This window comes from Scyliorhinus canicula, chromosome 1, assembly GCF_902713615.1.
Source record: "Scyliorhinus canicula chromosome 1, sScyCan1.1, whole genome shotgun sequence".
Classification (NCBI taxonomy): Eukaryota; Metazoa; Chordata; class Chondrichthyes; order Carcharhiniformes; family Scyliorhinidae; genus Scyliorhinus; species Scyliorhinus canicula.
This window is the reverse complement of record NC_052146.1, coordinates 277,489,159-277,515,527: the sequence shown is the minus strand read 5'-3', so window position 1 is coordinate 277,515,527 and position 26,369 is coordinate 277,489,159. Positions and strand designations below refer to the sequence as shown.

At 47.9% G+C, this 26,369-nt stretch overlaps 1 protein-coding gene across 1 annotated transcript in view; it reads left to right on the top strand.

Moving 5' to 3' along the window:
- LOC119964708 (lutropin-choriogonadotropic hormone receptor-like) overlaps positions 1 to 26,369 on the top strand; it is a 213,856-nt gene that overhangs the window by 154,470 nt on the left and 33,017 nt on the right. The window contains exons 8-10 of the mRNA XM_038794622.1: positions 7,543 to 7,617; positions 14,617 to 14,805; positions 23,638 to 24,884. Of these exons, the coding sequence (XP_038650550.1) occupies positions 7,543 to 7,617; positions 14,617 to 14,805; positions 23,638 to 24,884 (1,511 nt within the window). The remainder of the gene's footprint in view (positions 1 to 7,542; positions 7,618 to 14,616; positions 14,806 to 23,637; positions 24,885 to 26,369) is intronic.

Below are 26,369 nucleotides of genomic sequence, written 5' to 3'. Positions count from 1 at the left end.
CACCATACTCCAGGTGTGGCCTCACCAGCACCCAACAGTTGCAACATAACATTCCTGTTTTTAAACTCCATCCCTTTAGCAATGAAGGACAATGTTTTATTTGCCTTCTTAATTACCTGCTGCACCTGCAAACCAACATTTTGCGATTCATACACAAGGACACCCAGGTCCCTCTGCACAGCAGCATGCTGCAATTTTTTACCATTTAAATAATAGTCCATTTAGCTGTTATTCCTACCAAAATGAATGACCTCATATTTACCAACAGTGTACTCCATGTGCCAGACTCGTGTCCATTTACTTAAACTACCTATATTACTTTGTCAGAGTTACAAAGCCAGAGCTCAGAGTGTGGACAGGGGAAAACCCCGAATCCAGATCCTTGCCTACTCCAAAAAACAATTCACACTGAATCCAATTCACGGTCCCCACAAGAGAGACATACCAGATTCAGGCATTACACCTGACTTCACGCTCATTTTAGCCAATCCCTCTGCAGACCTTCAGTGTCCTCTGCACACATTTCTCTAGCAGTCACCTTAGTGTCATCTGCTAACTTTGACACAAAACAATTGGTTCCCAACTCCAAATCATCTATATAAATTTTAAACAACACAAATCCCTGAGGCACACCACTAGCCACTGATCGCCATCCAGAAATACACCCATTTATCCCCACTCTTTACTTTCTGTTAGTTAACCAATCCTCTATTCATGCTACTACATTACCCATAACACCGTGCACCTTTATCTTATGCAGAAGCCTTTTGTGCGGCACCTTGTCAAATGCCTTCCGGAAATCCAAATGCACCATGTACACCAGTTGCCCATTGTCCACCTCGCTCGTAATGTCCTCAAAGAATTCCAGTAAATTAGTTGATGATGAGGTTAAACAAAACATAGTTAAACAAAATTGCGTTCGGCGACGGGGCGGAGAATTCAGTTTCATGCATGAAATCGGGACCGGCACCAGTTCCACGATTCTCCGCCCCGGAATCAGGGAGTACACGGCGCCGAGCATCCATCACCTGAAGCCATTGCCTGAAGCCCACCCCGCTATTCTTTGCCCCCGACCGGCCGAATTCCCGATGGCGTGGATCTAATGTGGTCATGCCGTTCGGGAACCTCGCGAGGCGGCTGCGGACTCAGTCCGGGGCTGCCACAGTCGGGAGGGGTGGGCTGATTGGAGGGCGGGGGGGGCCTCATTCAGGACTGGGGTTTCTTTGTGCAGGCGGTCCGGGGCGGGGGAGCGGCCGATCGAGGGCACTATTCCATGGTCCAGGTCCACGGTCTGAGTCCACCATGGGGCACAGCCGCTTGAGGCTGCCGCCGAGTGCATGCGTGGCCTCTGGCCCGTAAGTCCCGTGGACGGGCTGTATCGGCAGCTGGAGCTGAGAGCTCCATGACAGCTGCCTGCTAGCCCCCTGCAAGGCTGTGAATCTTTGGTCTTTTGATGCCGGTTTTCCTGGCATAAAAGACCATGACCAGGGGCTAGGTGGACACCGGAGGGGTTGGCGCCGGGCCAGCCAGCACCGAAGGGACTGCGCGGGTTCGCGGATGTGCCAATGGACCGGCGTGCCCTCGCACATGCGTGGAACCCGCCGATGTGTTTTGGCACATACACGGGGGTTCTCTTCTCCGTGCCGGCCATGGCGGAGCCCAGGGACCGACACGGAAGGAAGGAGTGCCCCCACGAGCAGGCCTGCCCACAGATCAGTGGGCCCCGATCCCGGGCTAGGCCACCGTGGGAGTCCCGGGGTCGAATCCCCCCAAGCCTCCTTGAGGACCACCCCCGCCAACTTACCTGCCAGGTCCCGCCGTGTGGGACTGGCCAAAAAAGTACGGCTGCTCGGCCCATTAGGGCCCAGTGAACTGCCAGGGAGGGGGGGGGGGGGTGCGCCGCCAACTGCCCCACGACCGGCATAGTGCGAACCCCGCCCCCGCATTGAAAAACGGCGCTGGAGAATATGGCAGCCGGCGGTGGGGTGTGATTCGCGCCCCCCCCCCCCCCCCCGAGGATTCTCCGACCAGCGGGGGGGTCGGAGAATCCCGCTGCATAGTTTTCACGATGGCGTGGGGACATAGTCCCGAAAATGGAGAATGCAGGCCCACGTGTGGCCCACGACGTCGGGAAACCGGTCCTTCGGAGGCGGAGCATCATGGGTGGTCCCGATAATGATATTCAAACGGGGTTGTGACTGCTCGGGGCACATGTCTCGATGTCACCGATTTGGAGGGAGCGGAGCACCGCCACACGACATCAAACCAGTGCCTGCCGCGATTTCGGTGCAGGTGCCATTCTCCGCCCAATCGCCGTTTCCGATTTCGGCGTCGGGCAACAGAGAATCCCGCCCTATGTCTGTGCACTGGCCATTAAATCATACTCATTCGCGATGATTTATGCCGTCAACACATTTATCTTGTTTTGAATGCTACGAGCATTCAAGTAAAGTGCCCTTCTGCTAGTTTTCTATAGCTTTTTGAACTCTAGCACCTCCATTTCTAAAGTCTCCTGAGTTCTTCCCTTTCACTTTTTTCATAATTTTCTATGTAATTGAACCCACCTTCCCACGTGCTAACTTACTGCTTTACTTCCCATTAACTATTATACTTCCTGTAGTTTTACCCTTCCCTTTACCCCATTTGCTAGTTTAAAGTCCTTATCATAAATCAATATTCCCAATTCCTATCTGACCCTTCCTCTCCCTACTCAAGATCTTGGATTAAATAGTCATTCTTTTCCAAAGTTCTTTCTTCATGCAAAGCCACATATTCTAGTTGGCATCTCCCCATTCAATAGATTTTCTCATGGTGTCTAACTGACGAGAATCAGAGAGTCGGGAAAAATTATTCATTTTCAGACTGGCAAATTGTAACTAGTGGAGTGCCACAGGGGTCACTGCTGGAACCTCAACTATTTACAATCTATACTGATGGTATGAATGAAGGAACATGGTGTTTTATGGCCAGATTTGCTGGCAATACAACAATAAATAAGAATTAAAGTTGTGAAGCGGACACAATGGGATATAGAAAGGTTAAGTGAGTGAACAAAAAATGGGTAGATGCTGTATAATGTGGGAAAATGCAGGTATAATAAAAATCTTTATTGTCACAATTAGGCTTACATTAACACTGCAATGAAGTTACTGTGAAAATCTCCCAGTCGCCGCACTCCATGCCTGTTTGGGTACACTGAGGGAGAATTCAGAATGTCCAATTCCCCAAACAGCACGGCCGGAATTCTCTGCCTGCGTGATTCTCCGTTATGCCGGCACCCAAGGGATTCCCAACAGCATGGAGCTGCTCCACAATGGGAAACCCCATTGGCCAGCCAGCGTAACGGAGAATCCCGCCGGCCGTTCGCGGCACGTCTTTTGGGACTTGTGGGAGGACCCGAAGGAAACCCACGCAGACACGGCGAGAACGTGCAAACTCCGCACAGACAGTGACTCAAGCTGGAATCGAACCCGGGAGCCTGGCGCTGTGAAGCAACGGTGCTAACCACTGTGCTACCGTGCCGCCCAATACGATCCCAGACAAGACCCCCAACAGTGGCTACGATACTGGACAGAACCCCAATATTTTATTTTAATTTCGTCAGGAAAGGATGCCTCATTCCAGGATTGAAGAAATAGGGCTATGGTATATTAAAACAAACGTTATTACTAACACAGTATTAGCAAATATAAAATCAAATTACTGCGCCTCCATCGCATCTGTTCTGATGATGCCACTTTCCAAAACGGTGCTGCTGACATGTCTTCATTCTTCCTTAATCGTAGTTTCCCACCCACTGTGGTCAACAGGGCTGTCAACCGTCTTCGACCCATCTCCCGTACCTCTACCCTCACCCCCTCTCCTCCCCCCAGAACCAGGATAGGGTCCCCCTTGTCCTCACTTTTCACCCCACCAACCTGCACGTTCAAAGAATCATCCTCCGCCAGTTCCGCCAACTCCAGCATGATTCCACCACCAACCACATCTTCCCCTCACTCGCCCTGTCAGCATTTACCTCCGGGATACGCTGGTCCACTTCTCCATCACCTCCAACATCTCACCCCCTTCCCACAGCACCTTCCCATGCAATCGCAGAAGGTGTAACACCATCCCCTTTACCTCCTCCTAGCTCACCATCTCAGGCCCTAAACACTCTTTTCAAGTGAGGCAGAACTTCACGTGCACCTTCTTCAATCTGATCTATTGCGTTTGCTGCTCCCAATGTGGTCTACGGTACATGGGAGAGACTAAACGCAGACTGGGTGACCGCTTGCAGGACACCATCAGTCCGTCCGTAAGAAGGACCCAGACCTTCCTGTCAGTTGCCATTTCAACTCACCGTCCTGTTCTCACGTCCGTCCTTGGCCTGTTGCAATGTTACAGTGAAGCCCAGCACAAACTGGAGGATCAGCACCTCATCTCCCAATTAAGCCTTCTGGACTTAACATTGAGTTCAAAAACTTCAGACTGTGAACTCTCTTCTCCACCTTCGCTCCATTTTTATTTCTATCAATTTATTTTCATTTCTTCCATTGATCTGATTTTCCCTCACCACTTTCCCCTCCCCCCACTCCATTTGGGCCATCGGTTCCTAGTTGACCTTTGACAGACTGCTACCTTCATTCTGTCATTCACACATTCTAATCTCTTTGTGTGCCACTATCAGCACCCCCATTTACCCCCTGTCAATCTCCACCTATCGCTGGCCCCCTATCCAGCCCCACCGTTCCACGCTTCCCCCCCACAACAGTTTAAATCTGACCCCATTTCCAATTCTCTCCAGCTTTGACAAAGAGTCATCCAGACTCGAAACGTGAGCTGCCTTCTCTCTTCACAGGTTCTATCAGACCTGCTGAGATTGTACAGTATTAGCAAAACTGCTTCACTTCTTGACACAGCTTCATTCAGCTCAGAACTGAATTGCCTTCTCAAATTTTAGTCGCCCAACCTTTTACGATGCTTTAATTGCACCCCTGGCTCCCAACTTTTCAAACCAAGATTCTTTTAAAACATGATTGCAGCAGTCACCCACACACTAACCAGGCTTTTAACTATTACTGCTCCAAATACATCTGAAATTCCTACATTCATCACACTGGAATGAAGGAGTTGGCTCGTGAGGAAAGTTACGCAGATTGGGCCGAGACTCATTGGAGTTCAGAAGAGTGAAAGGAGATCCTTTCGAAACAAATGACATTCGTAGGGGACTTGACAAGGTAGATGCTGAGGGATGTTTCCCCTTGTGAGAGGAATTTACAACTAGGGAGCAGAGGTTCAAAATAAGGGGTCTCCCATTTTAGATGCAGTTAAAGAGGAATTTCTCCTCCGAGAGTCAGTAATTTTTGGAATTCTCTTCCACAGGGAGCAGTGGAGAATGGGTCATTGAATATATTTAAGGTTGAGATGGGCAGTTTTTTGATCTACAAGGTGAATCAAAGGTTATGTGGGGCAGGCGGAAAGTGGAACCGAGGCCACGATCAGATCAACCATGAATAGGATAAGAGGTAGCAAATTTAAAATAGATGTGAGGAGAAACCGCTTCTCCCAAAGGGTTGTGAATCTATGGAATTCACTACCCCAGAGTGTGGTAGATGCTGGGACAGTGAGTAAGTTTAAGGTGGAGTTAGACAGATTTTCAATTGGTAATGGGTTGAAGGGTTATGGAGAACGGGCAGGACAGTGATGTTGAGGCCAGGATAGGATCAGCCATGATCACATTGAGGGTGTTAGTCTGGGGAGGCTAAATTGCCGACTCCTGATCCTAGGTCATGTATTCTAGGGAGGAGCTGCTCTGGCTGATTTTGCAATCCAGCTCTTGGTCTGTAGCATTGTAGGTAGCAGATGAAGATCAGCCATGACAGAATGGCGGAGCAGACTCGATGGGCTGAATGGCCTAATTCTGCTCCTATATCTTATGAATTTGTGAGGTTTTTGAATGGCAGAACAAGCTCAAAGAGCCAAAAGCCTACTCCTGCTCCTATTTCTTACATGCTTAAGTGGGTCTACTGACTTTTCTTACCCCAAACCCATATCATAGAATCATATGCAGGACCTTGTGACCGCTCCGTGCTGGGTTTGGTGGCATAGGGCTATTTAATTGGGTGGAAGGGTGGTGGGTGGGGACCCTGCCGCCAGCGCCCCACCCTAGCCTGAACCCTGAGAAGACATGTCCTGCACATAGTTTGGCAATCTCAGTTCAGTTCCTAGTAAGAATAGGTCCCACGTATAGTTGGTGTGAGCAATAGGTAATGCTTTTCTGAACTGTGGTTGAGGGATATTAACAGAGAAAAATGTAAACTGCATCTATCACTGTACCAGACCCAGGAATGCTTGATGCTGACAATCAAATTCAAGAATGTTCTGTCCCCCAGACATGCTGGGCAGAATTTTCTCAAGAGATGGGGCGGGAGCATAAGCTCTGAGACCAGGAGGAATATCCTGCCAGACTGTTTGCGTGACATATTTGCACTTTCACAGGAATGGGAGGCTTTCATTTAGCCTAAACATTTTACCCTTCTTACATTCCCATTTGTGCCCTGTGCCCTCCTACATATTTCAACAACTCCCACTTCTGATGGTGGGGCTGCCGTAGGTTCAGTGTTAGCTGGTCTCCTATTGGCCTTGCAGACTTGGGAGCCTATTCGTCTGTACTCCATTGGACTGGGCTTCCAGAGATGGTCACTTAATTGACCGCCTCCTCTAAGATCTCCTTCGTCACCGGCATTTCAGAGTTCCCAGCCGGCATTTCATCCCAACGTTGGGATCAGGGCCCAGGAATGAAAGTCCTGTCCAGTGCCACTCAAGTGAGATCCGAAAATGCTGGAAACATACAATGTGTCAGACAGCATCCGTGATGAGAGGTTGCCTGACCCTAAAGTGTCAACCCTACCGGCCTCAACCCATGGACGTTCCTTGGCCTGCTGAATGCTTCCTGTATTTTCAGTTTGTATTTCAGATTTCCAGCATTTGTGTTATTTTATTACTTCATTGAGCAGTAAAATTCACAAAAAAAAGTATGTTTAAGATTAATTTACTTTCTAATACATATGACATATGCACATATTGAAAGATTCTCCTGGGTGGCATGGTAGCACCATGGTTATCACTGTTGCTTCATAGGTCCCAGGTTCGATTCCCGGCTTGGGTCACTGTCTGTGTGGAGTCTGCACGTTCTCCTCGTGTCTGCGTGGGTTTCCTCTGGGTGCGCCGGTTTCCTCCCACAAATCCCGAAAGACGTGCTGTTAGGTAAATTGGACATTCTGAATTCTCTCTCTGTGTATCTGAACAGGCGCTGGAGTGTGGCGACTAGGGGATTTTTACAGTAACTTCATTACAGTGTTAATGTAAGCCTGTGACACTATTAGATTATTAGTGAAGTTCTGAGGATTATATATCTTCACTGACTTGTGGAATTTTCTGCTCGTGCACTGAAAGCAAAATTTTAAAGATGCCTTAAAATATAAATAACTTCATGTTTTTAAGAAGATCATTTATTTCTCTGAGGAATTAAATGTAAATTGATGACATGAAATTTTTTTGCAGAGAACTTAATGAGAATAAAAATTTAAGAACAATACACAATGATGCCTTCAAGGGAGCTATTGGACCAGATGTATTGTAAGTAGCAGCAACTTATCTACTTTTCATTTCATGTAGTTTATGTGCGATATTAATTTTAAACTATGTATTTACATTATGTGTAGTAATTTAATTTAAAATTCCTTTTGTAAAATAGACACATCAAAACTCCAAATTAAGTCTTTTGACTTAATGCTATGCATATTTACTTCATCTTTATTTTATTTTCTCCATATTTCTTTTCCATCTTGTAGAATTCTTTAATTAAGAAAACCATCACTGACTAAATCTATTGGGCGGGATTCTCTCAGCCCTGGGCCGGGCCGCAGAACACCGCAACCAGGCCACACTGCACAGACGCTGGCACGCGCTTCTCCGTGGAGCGGAGAATCGGCACCATTGGCACCGACGCATTTGGCGTGGCGCTGGTCGCGGGCCGCTGTACGCGGCCGGGATGTCAATTCTCGGCCCGGGATTGGCCAAGCGGCCGCTCTAAAAAGGCAGAGTCCTGCCAGTGCCGTCCACATCTGGTCGCAGCCGGCGGGAACTCTGCGCGCAGGGTCGGGGGGCAGCCTGTTGGGAGGGGGGAGGGGGGTTCCGACCCCGGGGGGAGCCTCCGATGGGGCCTGGCCCGCGATCGGGGCCCACCGATCGGCGGCCTGGCCTCTCGCTCCCCGGGCTTATATTCTTCCGCGCCTGCCCCTGAACTCCCACGTCATGTTGCGTCGTGGCAGGTGCGTTTAGGGAGGCCACTGCGCATGTGCGGGTTGGCGCCGGCGCCATTGTGCAGACGGAACACATTGTGCGGCGCACAGTTCGCACTGGGATGGGAGGCTGGAGCAGTGTGAACCGCTCCAGCGCCGTGCTGGCCCCCTGTAAGGGCCAGTATTGGTACTCCCAGCGGCCCGTTCACGACGTCGTGAAATGCGACGGCGTTTCCAACGATGTGGACACTCTGCCACCTAATGGGAGAATCCCGCCCATTATATCTGAATTGATAATATCCAATATAAGTAACTTTAAAGGGATCATTATCCGATTCGGAAGATAAACAATGGACTGAATTTAACCTAATTGACATGGATCAGACAACTGGTTGGAGACCTGTTGGGAAACACATTTCACTTCTGAGGGGGAGGCCCAATCATAAGACCACAAGATATAGCAGCAGAATTAGGCCATTTGGCCATCGAGTCTGCTCCATCATTCAATCATGGCTGATATTTTTCTCATCCCCATTCTCCTGCCTTCTCCCCATGACCCCTGATCCCTTTATTAATCAAGAACCTATCGATCTCTGTCTTAAGGACACTCCTTAACTCCACCCACACAGATTCTTTAACTCCACCCACACAGATTCTTTAACTCCACCCACACAGATTCTTTAACTCCACCCACACAGATTCTATGCCTCTGATCCTATATTGCTTCTTGATTCAATTTAATTTAATTTCTCACTAACAAGGCAACCATCTGCCTGTCCTTTCGATAGGACACATATCCTTGGATATTTAGATCCCAGCCCTGATCCCCTTGCAGCCGCATCCCTGTGGTACCCACAACATCGTACCCGGCAATTTCAGTTTGTGCAACAAACTCATTTACCTTGTTTCATATACTGCGCGCATTTACATACAACACCCTCAGTCTTGCGTTGACCAACTCCCTTTTCAGAGTTGTCCCCTTTTTTGCTGTGCCTGAAGTTCCTCCCACCTACTATACTCTCTGCTCCATTACTTGTTCTGAAAACTTTACTAACCTCTCCTGAGCCTTCGGCCCGTTTAACTAGTTTCAAATCCTCATCATTATCTGGACTTCCACCTTCTCCTTTAACTTTAATTTTCTAATTTTCCGTACAATTGAATCCTCCACCCATTATTTAGTTTAAAGCCCTATCTACAGACCTAGTCATGCAATTCGTCCCAACATAATTCAGGTGACGACCGTCCCATCGGAACATCTCCCTCCTTCCCCAGTACTGGTGCCAATGTCCCATGAATTCAAACCCATTTCTCCCACACCAATCTTTGAGCCACGCATTTACCTCTTTAATCTCTTGACCCTGTGCCAATTAGCTCGTGGCCCAGGTAGTAATCCGGAAATAATTACCTTTTTTGGTTCTGTTTTTTAATTTAGCCCCTAGCTGCCCATATTCCTTCAGCAGAACCTCTATTCTTGTTCTACCTATATTGTTGGTAATGGTGGACCACGACACCTGGATCGTTACCCTCCCACTCTCAAGTTCCTCTGCAGCCCTGACGAGATATCTCAAACCCATGACCCAGGCCAGCAACACAACCTTCAGGATTCTCGATCCTGGTCTCAGAGAATAGTGCCTATGCCACTAACTATACTATCCTCAATTACGACTACATTGCTTTTCTCTCTCCCCACTTGAATGGCTCCCTGTACCACGGTGCTGTGGTCAGTTTGCTCAGCCTCCCGACAGACCCGCTCTCATCCACACAGGGAGCAAGAATCTCGATGTTGTTGGACAAGGGCAAGGGCTGAGGCACCTGTACCCTATCTCTTGGATCTACCTGCCTCACTCATAGTCACACCCTCCTGTCCCTGACCACTGGCCGAAATCAAGGTAGTTAATCTAAGGGGTGTAGCCTTTTGAAACACGGTGTCCAGGTAACTCTCCCCCTCCCTGATGTGTCACAGCATCCGAAGCTCAGTGTCCAGCTGATCAGCTCTGAGCAGGAGTTCCTCAAGCAACCAACAGTTGCGCCAAATGTGTTCACTAGGAACTACAATGGGGGTCCACCAGCTCCCACATCGTGCAGGAACAACACATCGCCTGGCCCTGCATCTCTATTTTATTTAACTTGTTTTTAATTTAAACTTCCAGCTGTTTTTTCGTCTTTCTAACTAGTAAAATATTTCTTCCTTTTACTTTTTACTCTGAAAGTAAGCCAGAATATGTAATGCAAATTAGCAGTTACTTACCAGCCAATTAATATATCTTTTTTCTATGATGCCACTTACCGGGTCCACCTCCCTCTACGCTGTTTCTCACTGTGAAGCTCCTCTCCCTTTTCCCGCTGTTTTAACTGGCCAGGTCCGCCTCTCTCCACGCTGTTCCTTGCTTGGATCAGGTCAGATACTTAAGTCTGGATTTCCCCGGGATTCAGGCTGCCCGGCAGCCAGTGAATCAGAGGCTGGCAGCTCTCCATTACTGACAGCGCCACCAGGAGTAGCAGCTGCTCCAGGCAATGCAGCCAGGGAGGGGCCTAACGCCACTGAAGCACCCAGGCTGCAAGTGAGTGAGGGGGTCACTGAGGGGTGGTCGCTGAGGGTGGAAAGGTCGTAGGAAAAGGGCAGTGTCCCTCAAACAGGCACTAAGTGCCTTTGAAAGAGGGACATCCTCCTCCTCCCACCTCTCCTCTACCCCCCTGTAAGGAGGCACGGGAAAGTCATGCCACTCGCATGTAATTCCTGAGCCACCACTAAAGTCCGGTGCGCTGAGAGGTAATTGATGTCCATAATGAGTCTAATTGACAAACCTGCCACGCATGGGCACGTTTCTCCCGTCGGCCCAGTCCCACCTCCAACTTATTTGCAAGAGATTTTCTTGCGGCCCAGAGAGTCTCGTGCAGCCTCTCCCATGATGAAGTGGGCCCAGCCTACATTGTATCACCATGATAGCCTGCGTTAAACCCAGCCTTGTGATACCACATCCGATGCTGATAAACACAGTTTGAAAAAAATGGTACTAATTTTACAGAAAGTACTGATCTTCTTTCTCTAAAAAGTTGCAGCATTTCTTGAGGCATTTTTTCAGCTTACACAAGTCAAGAATCCCAAAGGAATTTTGATTTGATTTGATTTATTTGATTTGATTTATTGTCACATGTACCAAAGTACGGTGAAAAGTATTTTTCTGCGGTCGAGGGAATGTACACAGTACGTACATAGTACACAAAAAAGAATATCAACAGTACATTGACAAATGGTACATTCACAAACAGTAATTGGTTACAGTGCGGAACAAGGGGCCAAACAAAGCAAATACATGAGCAAGAGCAACATAGGACGTCATGAATAGTGTTCTTACCGGAAAGAGATCCGTCTGAGGGAGAGTCGTTGAGGAGTCTAGTAGCTGTTGGGAAGAAACCGTTCCTATGTCTGGATGTGCGCGTCTTCAGACTTCTGTACCTTCTGCCTGATGGAAGGGTCTGGAAAAAGTCAAAGCCTGGGTGGGAGGGGTCTCTGATAATGCTGTCTGCCTTCCTAAGGCAGCGGGAGGTGTAGACAGAATCAATGTGGGGATGGCAAGCTTGTGTGATGTGTTGGGCTGAGTTCACCACACTCTGCAGTTTCTTGCAATCCTGGGCTGAGCAGTTGCCATACCAGGCTGTGTTTCTGGATAGGATGCTCTCTATGGCACATCTGTAGAGATTTGTAAGAGTCGATGCAAATATGCCGTATTTCTTTAGCTTCCATAGGAAGTAGAGACGTTGTTGGACTTTCCTGACTGTTGCATCAATGTGAGTGGACCAGGACAGACTGTTGGTGATGGCGACCACCAGGAATTGAAAGCTATCGACCATCTCCACTTCGGAGCCATTGATGCAGACGGGAGCGTGTGTCATGCTACGCTTCCTGAGGTCGATGATCAGTTCCTTGGTCTTTCCGACATTTAGAGAGAGGTTGTTTTCGGTACACCATGCAACCAAATGGTCTATCTCCCTTCTGTAGTCTGATTCGTCGTTGTTTAAGATACGACCCAACACAGTCGTATCATCCGCAAACTTATAGATTGAGTTGGAGTTAAATCTTGCCACACAGTTGTGTGTGTATAGGGAGTACAGTAGAGGACTGAGCACACATTCTTGCGGGGCCCCGGTGTTGCAGACTATTGTGGAGGAGGTGCTGTTGCCAATCCTGACAGTTTGCGGTCTGTTGGTGAGGAAGTCAAGGATCCAGCTGCACAGGGAGGGGTCAAGTCCAAGATTGCAGAGTTTGGTTATAATCTCATCGGGATAATGGTGTTGAAGGCGGAGCTGTAGTTTGAACAGCAGTCTGATGTAGGTGTCCTTGTTGTCGATGTGTTTGAGCAGGGGTGGGCAAACTACGGCCCGCGGGCCGCATGCGGCCCGCCAAAGGTATTTCTGCGGCCCACCAAGTCATTAAAAAAAAAAAAAAAATTTTTAAAAAAAATTTTGTTTTTTTTTTTTTAAATTTTTTTTTAAAGGTTAATGGGTGGGGGGGCTGTTGGGTTACTTACTGGTATAGGTGGATACGTTGAATTGAGTAGGGTGATCATTGCTTGGCACAACGTCGAGGGCCGAAGGGCCTGTTCTGTGCTGTACTGTTCCATGTTCTATATGAGGCGCCCACAATCATAACCGGGTGAAGTAATTATTTTACTTAATATACTATGCGGCCCTTTGTGAATTGTGAATTTCTGAATGCGGCCCTTGCACGGAAAAGTTTGCCCACCCCTGTGTTTGAGTGTTGATTGTAGAGTCAGGGAGATAGCATCTGCTGTGGACCGGTCGCGGTGATAGGCGAACTGCAATGGATCGATACAGTCTGGGAGGCTGGCAGTGATCCGTCACATGACTAGCCGCTCGAAGCATTTCATGATAACAGATGTCAGGGCCACCGGTCGGTAGTTGTTGAGGCAGGCTACCTTGTTCTTCTTTGGTACTGGTATTATGGTGGTCTTCTTGAAGGAGGTGAGGATCTCAGAGCGGAGGAGTGAGGTGTTGAAGATATTCTTGGGAGCTGGTCTACGCAGGCTCTGAGTGTTGGCACCCCCCCCCCCCCCCCCCCCCCCCCCTCCCCGGCACCCCCACCTCCGCAACGCAGCAATGGAATGTCTGCATTATAAGCCTCCCTCTCCCCAGCACTGCCCCCTGGCAGTGTCTCCAAGATACTGCCCGGATATGATCCCCCCCCGCCCCACCCATAGGCTGGACTTACCTGTGCACCCCTGCCGAGTTCTTTTTGCCAGTTTCCCACTTGCCAGGGCCTGTTCTAAATGGTTGGGTTGAACCCTAATTTGGGGGGATGATACAGCCGGAAGGCCCACTAATGAGCGACAGTCAAGGAACGGCCATATATTTCCAAGTTAGGGTGGTGGGTGAGGGGAACCAGGTGGTGGGGCTAAGGGTATCTGTTGCTCTTGTCCTTCTAGATGGTAGTGGTTGTGGGTTTGGAAGGTGCTGCCTAAGGAACCTTGGGTGAGTTACTGCAGTGCATCTTGTAGATGGTACACATGACTGCCTGCCACCGTTCGTCGGTGGTGGAGGATTTGAATGTTTGTGGAAGGAGGAGCAATCAAGCGGGCTGCTTTATCCTGAATGGTGTCAAGCTTCTTGTGTGTTATTGGAGCTGCACTCATCCAGGCAAGTGGAGAGTATTCCATCACACTCCTGACTTGTGCCTTGTAGATGGTGGACAGGCTTTGGGGGGGTCCGGAGGTGAATTGCTCGACGTAGGATTTCTAGCCTTTGACCTGCCCTAGAAGCCACAGTATTAATGTGGCTGGGTCCAGTTCAGTTTCTGATCAATAGTAACCCCCAGGATGTTGATAGTGGGGGATTGAGCGATGGTAATGCCATTGAATGTCAAGACCCCCTTATCGGTGGGTTGGGGCTTGGAATAGTTCGGGTGTCACGTCAGTGGGGTCGAGAGATCAAGGTGCCATTTAAAAATGGCGTCCCGATCTCTCCCTGCACTGAGGGGCTCTGCTGGCCAGACTGAATGCGGCCTTGGCCAATGCATTCCCCACCGAGGCCCTTAATCTACCCAAATGGCTGCTCAATATCATGGTGTTTATCGGCATTCTGAGTGTCGGGAAACACCTAGCTAAACAGGCACACTACGGGACTCTGTTCCCATTCGGAAAGATCGTGGCCAACATGTTTTGTTCTTCTACAGTTCCAATATAGGTTAACTTTGATAAGTGAAGCAATTTTTCCAAACAAAGGGCAGTTGAAATCTGGAACTATCTTTCCTAAAATTGGTATTCCTTGATCACCAGGGATGGAAGAAAAGAATATCCAAACCTTTCTTTTGTTACAGGGATGTTTCCTCAACAGCACTTGAGCACCTTCCATCTTATGGGTTGGAATTTATTCAAAAACTTACTGCCCGCTTCACGTACTCACTGAAAAGATTCCCAGCACTGGAAAAGTTTGTTAATTTGATGGAAGCAAATTTGACATATCCCAGCCACTGCTGTGCATTCAAAAATTGGGAAAAATCAAATGGGTGAGTACTTGTGATTTTATCACCTTCCTAATCTGTGTGACACACTGGGGGGCTATCAACACTGTTACGTCCATTAGAAGATTGCTGTTGTTCAGAAAAAAAACAGATATGTAGTAAACCAACTATTAAATCATGAGTGGCCATGAGGGAAGTCAGTAAACCTCATTCGTATTTCAAATGTAAGCCACATTAGTACAGAAACAGAAAATACTGGACAATCTTAATAGGTCTGGCAACATCTGTGGATAGAGAACGGGAGCTAACATTTCGTGTCTGGATGACTCTTTGTAAAAGCTGACAAAGTGTAGGGACAGATATTGGGCAAGAAATGTATGTCATTGCTTTACAATATTTTTCACCTACCCTTCAAATCTTTCTCTTTTCAGTTTGCCTTTGCTGAAGGAAAAGGCCCATGGTGCAAGGCCACTGGCAACAGAGACATTTAGTGGGTACTGTGTTTGGATATTAAGATAATCTAGCTGGTGGTAAATCATAGGACCCAGACGGCTGTCTATTTTACATCCCAACAATGATTACTCTGCATTGTGGTCAACAGATAGTACAGTTGGCTGACCTGATACCATCAATTTCCTGCCAGGCATTTGAGGTTACAATTAGCCCCTTTATCTTCTCCAATAATTTCACATATAGGGCGCGATTCTCCCAAAACGGGAGAAATCGTAAGGCTGGCGTCAAACCCGGGCGGGTTTGACGCCAGCGCGCCCCTTCCCGACCGGGAACCGATTCTGGTCCCCGGTCGGGGCTAGCAGCCCGACGCCGCAAGCTCCGGCATCACGGGCTTAACGAATTTCGTTAAGCCCGCTTGCCAGAGTTAGCGCCGGCTGACGCGTCATATGACTTCAGCCGCGCATGCGCGGATTAGAAGACTCCAACCCGCGCATGCGCGGATGACGTCATCGCGTATTTGCGCGAAACCCGCGCATGCGCGGGCCGGGATGCCCCTCAGCCGCCCCGCGAATGGATACTGCGGGGCGGTGGAAGGACAAATAGTGCGCGGGCATCGGGCCCGCTGCCCGCGATCGGTGCCCACCGATCGCGGGCCCATGGCACCCTTGGCACGGCCGTGGTACTGCCGTGCCAATCGGTGCCATGGTTATAAAAAGCGAGTTGTTCCCGCCGTTTTTACGAACGGCCAGACCAGGTCTGTCTGCCGTTCGTAAAAACAGCGTAAAGGGCTGGGACTTTGGCCCATCGAACAGCTGTGAATCGCTGCCGGCCGTAAAAAAACGGCGGAAGCGATTTGTGTCGGGAGGTGGGGGGGGGGGGGGGGGGGAGAGAATAGCGGGAGGGCGGGAAAAATGTCGGGCAGGCCCTCCCGCTATTCTCCGACCCGTCGTGGGGGTCGGAGAATTTCGCCCATAGTCGTTTGCTGGTACACAACCTGAGTATTGCTGAAAGACACATTGTCAAAGTTTTCTGTTTGGCTCTCATCTGGACGATTCCCAAGAACAGCAAATTAAAGGGAACAGCAATTTACACTTTATGAGAAAAGAGCGCTGATTGGTTGGCACGTGGAGTCTGACTGGTAGGGACATTGCTATGTAGAATGCACCAATTATTTGCTGACTTACAATTAACTGCCAAGATGAGTGCAAGACGAAAAGTTTCAACAACATTTGACTTTTTCAGCAATACTCAATTTCCCACTTGGTAAAGTGTCAGTGGCTTTTAGGAAGTGTGGACGCCAGTGTCAAAGTCGGCGCAAGCGACGCCGGCGTCAACGGGCCTCCAGGCCCAGCCATTCTCCCCTTCCTCGGGGGCTAGAACGCCGCCAGAGTGCTGTGCGCTGCTCCGGCGCCGAAAACCGGCCCTGCACGGCTGGCGCGGGTCCGCGCATGCGTGCTGCAGCCGTCTCCGCGCCGGCGCATGTGCGTGGTTGCCGACTCCACGCCGGCCCCCGGGCAACATGTCGAGCCCTACAGGGGCCCAGCGCGGAGGAACATAGGCCCCCCCGGAATGAGCCCACCCGCGTGGGCTCGGAGAATCCCGGCCCATATGTGCCAAATACAGTACCTATTCAGTCAGCTCATAAGACCATAAGACATAACTCCTCAAAGAACTCATCAGATTTGGAAAGCAGTCTTCCTTTTTGAATTCTGTGTTAGCTGCTGCTACTTATTTTCTCTTTCTCTAAATACTTTGTAACTTAAAAGTTATCGGACAAACCCAAATTTTCCCTCCTGCAGATGACTAACTGTAATTACCAAGGTACCTAAAGTAAGGGTTTTGCACAGCAGTCAATTAAACACCATTTAAAACCTCCAAGATGACAAAGCTAAAAATAATCAAGATGCCCTGCCCTGAGTGTAGTTTACGGTTCCATGATCGTCAAGGAGATAAGAATTTCAGAAAGTTTTAATTTGAAGGTTTTATCTGTTGGTTGCCTCCCTGAGGACAATGGGAGTGGTGAGTAGAGTCCGTGATAGATCGAATTAGTCCAACTGACAATAAGCGTTTTCCACTTCTGAAATTTTATCCTGCTGCATTAAAAAGTGTTATCCTTCTTAAACTAAAGCCAACCTAGTAATTCTTGATTAGCTGATCGATGCCATGTGATTTTAGCTGGTAAATATAGCTGATGCTGTGATATGACCAAGTTCTATCTCTATAGTCTGTGTGCTGATGTCAGCTAGAGAGGCAGAAGGGCAATAAAATTGGCCACCTAACTCAGAATTAGGAAAAGCACATTGACCGAGATTCTCACTCTTCATCCTACCAAGCAACACCTTGCAAAACGTGACGCGAGGGGATTTGGGGTGAATGTAGGGTTGGCTCAGCTATTGGATACCTTGCTGGTGCTCGCTGTAAAGGATCATGGGCGGGATTCTCCCCTACCCGGCGGGGCGGGAGGTCCCGGCGGGATGGAGTGGAGTGAACCACTCCGGCGTCGGGCCGCCCCAAAGGTGCGGAAATCTCCGCACCTTTAGGGGCCAAGCCCGAACCTTGAGGGGCTAGGCCCGCGCCGGAGTGGTTGGCGCCCCGCCGGCCGGCGGGAACGGCCTTTGGCGCCAAGCCAGCCGGGGCCGAAGGGACTTCGGCAGCAGGCGGAAGTCCGCGCGTGCGCCGGAGCTTCAGCGGCTGCTGACGTCATCCCCGCGCAGGGGAGGGGTCACTTCCGCGTCCGCCATCGTGAAGACTATGGCGAACGCGGAAGGAAAAGAGTGCCGCCATGGCACAGGCCCACCCGCCGATTGGTGGGCCCTGATCGCGGGCCAGGCCACCATGGGGGCACCCCCCGGAGCCAGATCACCCTGCGCCCCCCCCAGGACCCCGGAGCCCGCCCGCGCTGCCTGGTCCCGCCGGTAAGGTAGGTGGTTTGATTCCCGCCGGCGGGACTGGCATAACAGCGGTGGGACTTCGGCCCATCGCGGGCCGGAGAATCACCGGGGGGGGGGGGGGGCTGCTGAAAGGCGCGGCGCGATTCCAGCCCCCGCCAAATCTCTGGTGCTGGAGACGGCGGGGGGCGGGATTCATGCCGGCCCCCGCCGATTCTACGACCCGGCCGGGGGGGGGCAGAGAATCCCGCCCCATGTGCGAGGACTGATCTGTGAATCAGGCAGCTGAGGGTATCTGGCCTCCTTGGACTTGATGCCTTCAGGTGAGAAAGAGGGTAGGGAGGAAAGAAAACAGTTCAGGATACAGTTGATTGTTCCTTTCCCTTCAGACAGAATTCCATACCCATACTTTTATACAACTTTTCGAAGTCATGCGAAGTTGCAACAAGAAAAGTAACTGCAGATCAGGACCTTGTCACCAGCCATGAACAGAATAAAATATAGTAAGTATGGTTCTAAACATCAGAACATAAAATATTGAATTGGACCACATCTGACCTCCAATAATTTATCTTTATAGGGCCAATAACATTTTTAAATGCATGACAACCTTTATACATTATTTATTTTCCTCATACTTGCTTCACATTCCAGCCATGAGGATGGGGATCGGCTTTGTATGGCGGTATGTTACAAAAATGCTACCAATTCAGTACTTGCAGTTTTTCTTTAGCTGTTCAGATTTCCCTTCATCTCCTATTATATTCATAGAATTTACAGTGCAGAAGGAAGCCATTCAGCCCATCAAGTCTGCACTGGCCCTTGGAAAGAGCACCCTACCTAAGCTCACACCCCCACCCTATCCCCGTAACCCAGTAACCCCTCCTAACCATTTTTGGTCACCAAGGGCAATTTAGCAATGCCAATCCACCTAACCTGCACATCTTTGGGCTGTGGGAGGAAACTGGAGCACCCGGAGGAAACCCACGCAGACACAGGGAGAAAGTGCAAACTCCGCACAGACAGTGACCCAAGCCGGAGAATGAACCTGGGACCCTGGGGCTATGAAGCAACTGGGCTAACCACTGTGTTACCGTGCCCCCTTATGATAACGACAATAGCTAAAATATCACCAACATTCATTCCAGGAGTTGTTCTGGAAAATTAAATGACCCACTACTCTGCAAGCTAGTATGCAAGCTGTATGGGCTGCTATTAAAAATGAAACAAACTCCTGAGGAGAACAGGCCTAAATAACTTATTGCACTTAGGCTAATGGCTGATAATTAAAATAGGAGATGATTAAAATAGGTCAGATTAAGGAGCACAATCGTCTTGGAGTGTTATAGGGCTGGAGGAGGTTACTGATGTTGGGAGGGGGCGAGGGAATGGAGGGTTGGAAACAAGGAGAAATTGAGACCTCATAGGAGTAAGTCAGATGCTACAGAGCCTGAGTATTCAAGATAGGGACCCCATACTTTTCTATCTCAAATACTCAGGCTCTGTAGTGTCTGACCTACGGATTTTTTGGAAGTTATGCAGTTCTGCCTCTAATATACTAGACGTGAGGGTGTGTGCCACTTTGCCACAATTCATGACTTTATCCTCCCCCCCCCCCCCCCCCCCCATTTCTTGTCTTCTCTACTTTTTGTACATGTGGAAGCCCCAGGTTTACTAAACTAGCTGTGTCCGTCTCCTCCTGACATTGATCATGCTGTACTGTATCAGTTTTGAGGGTGTGTTGTATTATTTGCAAAAATGGAAAACTCTAATAAAAACATCTTTTTTGTTAAATTGAGACATTGCTGGGCTGGGAGCCAATGCAGATCAGCCTGAGCAGGGCTGGTCGATGAACGGGACTTGGTGAAAGTTAATGTACAGGCAGCAGAGTTTTTGGAAGGTGGAAAACAGGAGGCCTAACAGGAGAGTATTGGAATATTAAAGAGTAGAGGTAGCAAACGCATGGATGAGGGTTTGAGTAGAGATAAGGTGAGGCAGGGTTGGAATAAGAAGATGTAACTGAGATGGAAGTAGGCAGCCTTGGTGTTGGCAGCGGTATGTTGTTGGAAGCTTACTTGGGGTCAGAAATCCTTCAGTGTTCTCAGTATTTAGATCAATGGGGTAGTGTAGAGATTTTGGATGGATGAATTAAAATGGGCCAAATGACCTTCCTCATCAGGCGAGGCAGTGGCATAGTGGTATTATCACTGGGCTAGTAATCTAGAGACCCAGAGTAATACTCTGGTGACCCGGGTTCAAATCTCACCAGGGCATTTGATGGAATTTGAATTCAATAAAAATCTCTAATTAAAAGTCTAATGATAACCATGAAACCCTTGGTAATTGTCATTAAAAAACCATCTGGTTCACTAATGTCCTTTAGGGAAGGAAATCTGTCATCCTTACCTGGTCTGGCCTACATGTGACTCCAGACTCACAACAATGTGGTTGACTCTTAAATGCCTTCAGGGATGGGCAATAAATGCTGGCCCATCCAGCAACGCCCACATTCCATGAAAGAATAAAGGGAAAGAAATATCTGTAAGTAAGTTGTGATCCTCCAAAGTTAAGATAGTTAGTCGTTCTTTATTTGGGTGCAACTAAATTCACACTCAGGAGACATTTTAAAGGTGTTTCTTTCAGGAGAAAGGACGTGTCATGTTGATCAGAAGGGAATGCTTTTCAATGGTTAATGCATATTATTAGGCCAGTTTTAATGTACCTGATGTGGAGAGGCAAGTTAAAACCAGTAGAAAGTTGTTGCTTGATAGTGATATTTACGTATACATAAATAAAAATGTTCCATCCCAATTTATTTTAAATGATTACGGATTATTAAGAAAAAGATTAAGAACTACTAAAATTAATTTGCATTTATTTTGTACAGCTGATTATCAATGCATCTCATTACTTAGTTTTCCCAACACTTACAGCCATAGTAATAATTGACTGACTATGAGGGTGAGAGCAGAGGTGGGTGGGCACCTAATTTTGCACAGCTACCTTTTCCAACACCTACCTTTTCCTACCTGCGCTCCAGGTAGGCTTTGAGGCCCTTTCTGCAGCTAACTGGTCACAGCTGCAGGCCAGTCTGTGGAGGGGATTTTCCCTCGACACTGGTGGTCTGATATCTGTGGCCATTTTATAATTCGTAAGTTTTAAAAGTTGTCGAGAAGACACTTCAAGGTGGGGCTGCCCCATGTCTCCCTTTCCAGCAGCAACAATGCTGGAAGGCCTCTTGTTGGTCCTCCAGACTTGAAAGAGTGCCCACCATCCTTATATGATTGGCCTCTAGCCTCTTCCTGGCCAGTTCAGGGACAGTCATTGCCAGGTGACTGTCGGGGCCCTCATTTGACCCCAAAGTCGAGGTCCCAACCCAATATCGTGCCCTTTGACGGCTTCTGTGAATACATTATCTGTGATGTGGAGATGCCGGCGTTGGACTGGGGTGAGCACAGTAAGAAGTCTTACAACACCAGGTTAAAGTCCAACATGTTTGTTTCAAACACTAGCTTTCGGAGCACTGCTCCTTCCTCAGGTGAATCCTGCAGCATAAGGCTAATGTTAAATGCCCTCCTAAAGGTAATGGAATGAGTTCCAGCATGTCAAAGGCTAGATAGAAGGCAAAAATAAATGTGAATTTGTAGGTAGGAAGACCTGAATGGAAGTGACAGGTGTAAACACCTGAAGGGAGATGTCAGATAACAAATGAAGTGACTAGATTTTGTGGTCCTCCCCACCTTTGATCTAATATCTGAATATCAATTGACTTTATTTATGACAGTATCATTTAGCCACTTGATAGTACACAACTATGTGCGCCTGTTCCTTAACATACTAATCGGGAAATATGCCATCCACCCCAAGCCTACCCTCACTGGTCAAAATACACATTGGGCCTCCTATAGTTTCACACACCTATCGACAACCTTATAGGTCCAAGCTATCTCCTCATTGAGCAAGCTTAATGCTGAAATAGCAGCATCAAAGTCATCCTGTGGGAAAGCAGCTACTCTGATCAGATCAATGCTCTCGCCGTATATCGCGCAAACTCATAAATGGGCCTAAAGCTGCCATTTCTGGGGCGGCATGGTGGCACCGTGGTTAGCACTGCTGCCTCAAAGGGCCAGGGACCCTGGATCAATTCCGGCCTTGGGTGACTGTGTGGAGTTTACATATTCTCTCCAAATCTGCATGGATTTCCTCCGGATGCTGTGGTTTTCCTCCCACAGTTAGGTAGATTGACCATGCTAAAATTGCCCCTTAGTGTCCAGGGGTGTGTAGGCTAGGTTAAAGGGTTCTTGGAATAGGGCAGCAAAGTGGGCTTGGGCGGAGTGCTCTTACAGAGGGTCAGTGCTGATTGGATGGGTTGAATGACCACCTCCTGCACTGTAGGGATTCTATGATTCCATGATTTTTGGTCCTGATAGTGGCCCAGTCTATTTCAGATTACCCTGGAAGGATAAGGCTCCTCAAAAATATGAGCAACAGGTGAAGCTACCCATTTCACACTGTTGCTACACAGTTGCAACACGAGTAATATTCGCCACTAACAGGTTGCTGCCTTTAAGCCAAAAAAGACATTTTGCACATCAAGCAAATAAGTAATGTGGTATATGAATTTCAGTGCTAGTGTTATGCAATGTTAACGTCCCAAAGACTGACTGATTGTATCAAACAACATGTTCCTTCTGCTGTTCGCAACAGGCAAAGCACTGACTGTACTGTGCTTGTAGAATGCAAAACATCGAGCTGGATTCTCCGTCCCACCATGCCAGATTTCTGGTGCGGCACACCGGCGGGATGCTCTGTTTCGCTAGCTGGTCAATGGGGTTTCCCATTGTGGGGCAGCCCCACGCCATCGGGGAACCCCCGGGCTGTCGGCAAAATGGAGCATCCCGACGGCGGAGAATCCAGCCCATGGTGTCCAACATTAGATGTAATTCCACGATTGGACATTTGCTAAAAAATCTTGATTGCGTGAAAAATGACATTGACAACCAATTATCAGTCCGGCTCGCACTGGTCCACTTCCTAATGCTAGAAGCTACATAGATTTGCACACAGGGCCCTTTTCTTTGCAGACAGAAGGAACATGTCCACATATTATGCCTTTTCCAACTGAGCAAAATAAGCGACAGCCATTCCCTGGTCATTCCCCAAGGCAATGCTTCTACCAGATAGAGCCCACTTTGCAAGCAATCGGCATACTCTTCTCATGCAGTATAAATTATTGTTCCCTTTACAATTTTCTTGCAAATTGTCCAGATGAGTACAAGATGAAAAAGAGCATGTGTCTTTTTTCAGCAAGACATTATCATTTATCATTGCCTCAGTTTAACTATTTGCAAACAATGCTACCTTGCAGTTACAAAGGGATGGAGGAAACTCAAACTGTTTGGTGTTTTTGAAATTCCGTAATAACATGATTATGATATAAAACTGCTAGACTTGCTTCACTGTGGATTCTCCTTTGCACAAGTTAAATAAAATCCATGTCCCTAATAAGCTATTGCTTCTCTTTATCTGCTTATAGTTTCGGGAATGACTACTCTCATCCTGGTCTACCACCACTGCAACTTGGAGAGAGGAGCTTACAGAATCATTCTTCTGGAGTGAAAAAACACCCTTCTTCACAGAATGGTTCACACTTTCCTGAAAATATGTCTGATGCTGAATATGAACATTTAGAAGAAATATATGAAAATTCAGTATCATTTGATTATGGCTTTTGTCATTCAAAGGTAGACCTTATCTGTACTCCAGAACCAGATGCCTTCAACCCATGTGAAGATATAATGGGTTACAACATCCTAAGAGTTTTGATATGGTTCATTAATATCCTTGCTATTGTGGGTAACTTTGTTGTTTTTATTGTTTTGGTGATTAGTCAGAATAAGCTCACAGTCCCACGTTTCCTCATGTGCAATCTTGCTTTTGCTGACCTCTGTATGGGTCTCTATTTGCTACTTATTGCATCAGTTGACTTGAGCACCAGAAGTCAGTACTACAGCTATGCTATAGACTGGCAGACTGGTGCTGGATGTGCCAGCGCTGGCTTCTTCACTGTTTTTGCAAGCGAGCTCTCTGTGTACACGCTGATGGTGATCACCTTCGAAAGATGGCACACTATTACCCATGCCATGCAAATGGACAGGAAGCTCCGATTAAGGCATGCCATTGTGATTATGACTGGAGGCTGGATATTCTCTCTTGTTGTAGCAACGCTGCCACTTGTGGGAATCAGCAATTACATGAAAGTTAGCATCTGTTTGCCCATGGATATAGAAACTCCCATGTCCCAAGCTTACATCATATTCCTCTTGGTACTGAATGTTATGGCCTTTATTATCATTTGTGTTTGCTATATCAAAATATATTTAGCTGTGAAAAACCCTGACTTTGTTTCTAAAAGTAGTGATGCAAAAATTGCAAAACGAATGGCGATACTGATCTTTACAGACTTCATGTGTATGGCACCTATATCGTTTTTTGCCATTTCAGCGGCTTTCAAGTCACCTTTTATTACAGTGACCAATGCAAAAATTCTGCTAGTATTATTTTATCCGCTCAACTCCTGTGCAAATCCATTTCTCTATGCAATCTTCACAAAAGCATTCAGAAGGGACTTCTTCATCCTGTTGAGCAGGTTTGGTTACTGTGAAATGCAGGCGCACATTTATAAAACTGACAACTCAAGCTCAAAGAGTGGCAGCAAGGAAAACTCAGGGGCAGCTGTCAAGCTAACAACTTTCAGCGTGCAGGATCTGCCAGCCGGTGCAAGTGCTGAATTTTGTTGCGGAGAATGCTGATAACATTCATGCACCACATTTTCTCTCCTTCTCCACCGAAGGTGTGGACTCATGCTGGGCTGAACTCACAGGTCACAACAGCAATCCAGCATCTAAACCAGGTTGCCCGTTTTCCATGTCTGAGCCCAGGCAGTGGCTGTTGATATACCAATTGAGGGCACCAGTACTGATCCTGATGCAGTGCTCATTCTACATATACAAGCAGAGAAAGGAGCCCTGGTTACTTTATCCCTTTTGAGCCTAGGAAGGCTGAGGCTACATGTAGTAGCAAATGCTGTCCTGGCGGAGATCAATTAAGACCAGCAATCAGATCTGGAACATTTTGGTCTTAATGGCTTCTTTACCACACCAAGGGTAACAAAGTGGCCATAACAGGGGGAACGATGTAAAACTTTTTCATTGAAATAAATGTAAACATTTTTAAAAAGAACAGAATTTAGGAAATAATTTTCATTCTTTCTGTTACAGTACATTTACACTGAGGGGGACTTTTGACCCGCGAGTGGGCAATTAAGCAGCCTAGCAAACAGCCAGCTCTTCCTGCAGTGCCAGCTGAAGGCCCGGCCCAGTTTAACAGCTGTGCTTCATTTTCATGATTGGCAACCCACCTAAAAGGGAAGGGAATCAGGTGGCCCGAAGGCCACCTGTCATGCCCAAGGTAGGCTAGTGGATGGGGAATGAGGGTTCTGGTGGGGTTAGCAGCTCGGGAAGGAGTGCTGGAGTGTCACAAATGACACCCTGTGCAAAGGTAAAGTAAATTCCTCATCTTTCTTTGACCTGATTGCAGCTTTTGGTGTGCTTTTTTGACCACAAAATTCCTCTTCACCATCGTTCAGCTGGGTGCAACCTCACTTCTATCCAGTCATAGTCAAAAAATCACCTCTTCCTGCTCACCATTACCCCTGCAGTTGCCCAAGGATCTATCCTTGGCCCTCCCTTTTACTTATTTGCACACTGCCACTGGATCACTCTATCCAAAAACATGTCTTGTCTGATAGCACTCAGCTCTACTTCTCCTCCACCTCACTTGACCCCTCCAACGTCTCTAAACTAGCAGACTGCACAACTTCCAATACTGGATGAGCAGAAATTACTTCCAACTAAATATTGGTATTTAGAAGACATTGGCCTGGATTTTCATTGCATCAGCATGGCTCGGAAGATCATTAAAAATGGCAGGCAGGGCCCGATTCCTGGAATCCAACCCCCATTCCCATTTCCAGCAATTTTTGCTGGTGCAGGATAACGGTGTGGGTAGCCAGCCCGCAGGCAGCATTTCCTCTCTTGTCAGCTCCATTGCAGGGACAGACTGTGCGTCACCCCCTGTCCCCGTCCCTCCAAAACCGATCCATCTGCTTTTCCAGTTTCAATCAGCATCTCTGTTTGGAGCGATAATAGTTTGTTTTGTCAGCTGTGCCCATTATAAATACTTGGCTGCATTTAAAAGTTGTAGAAC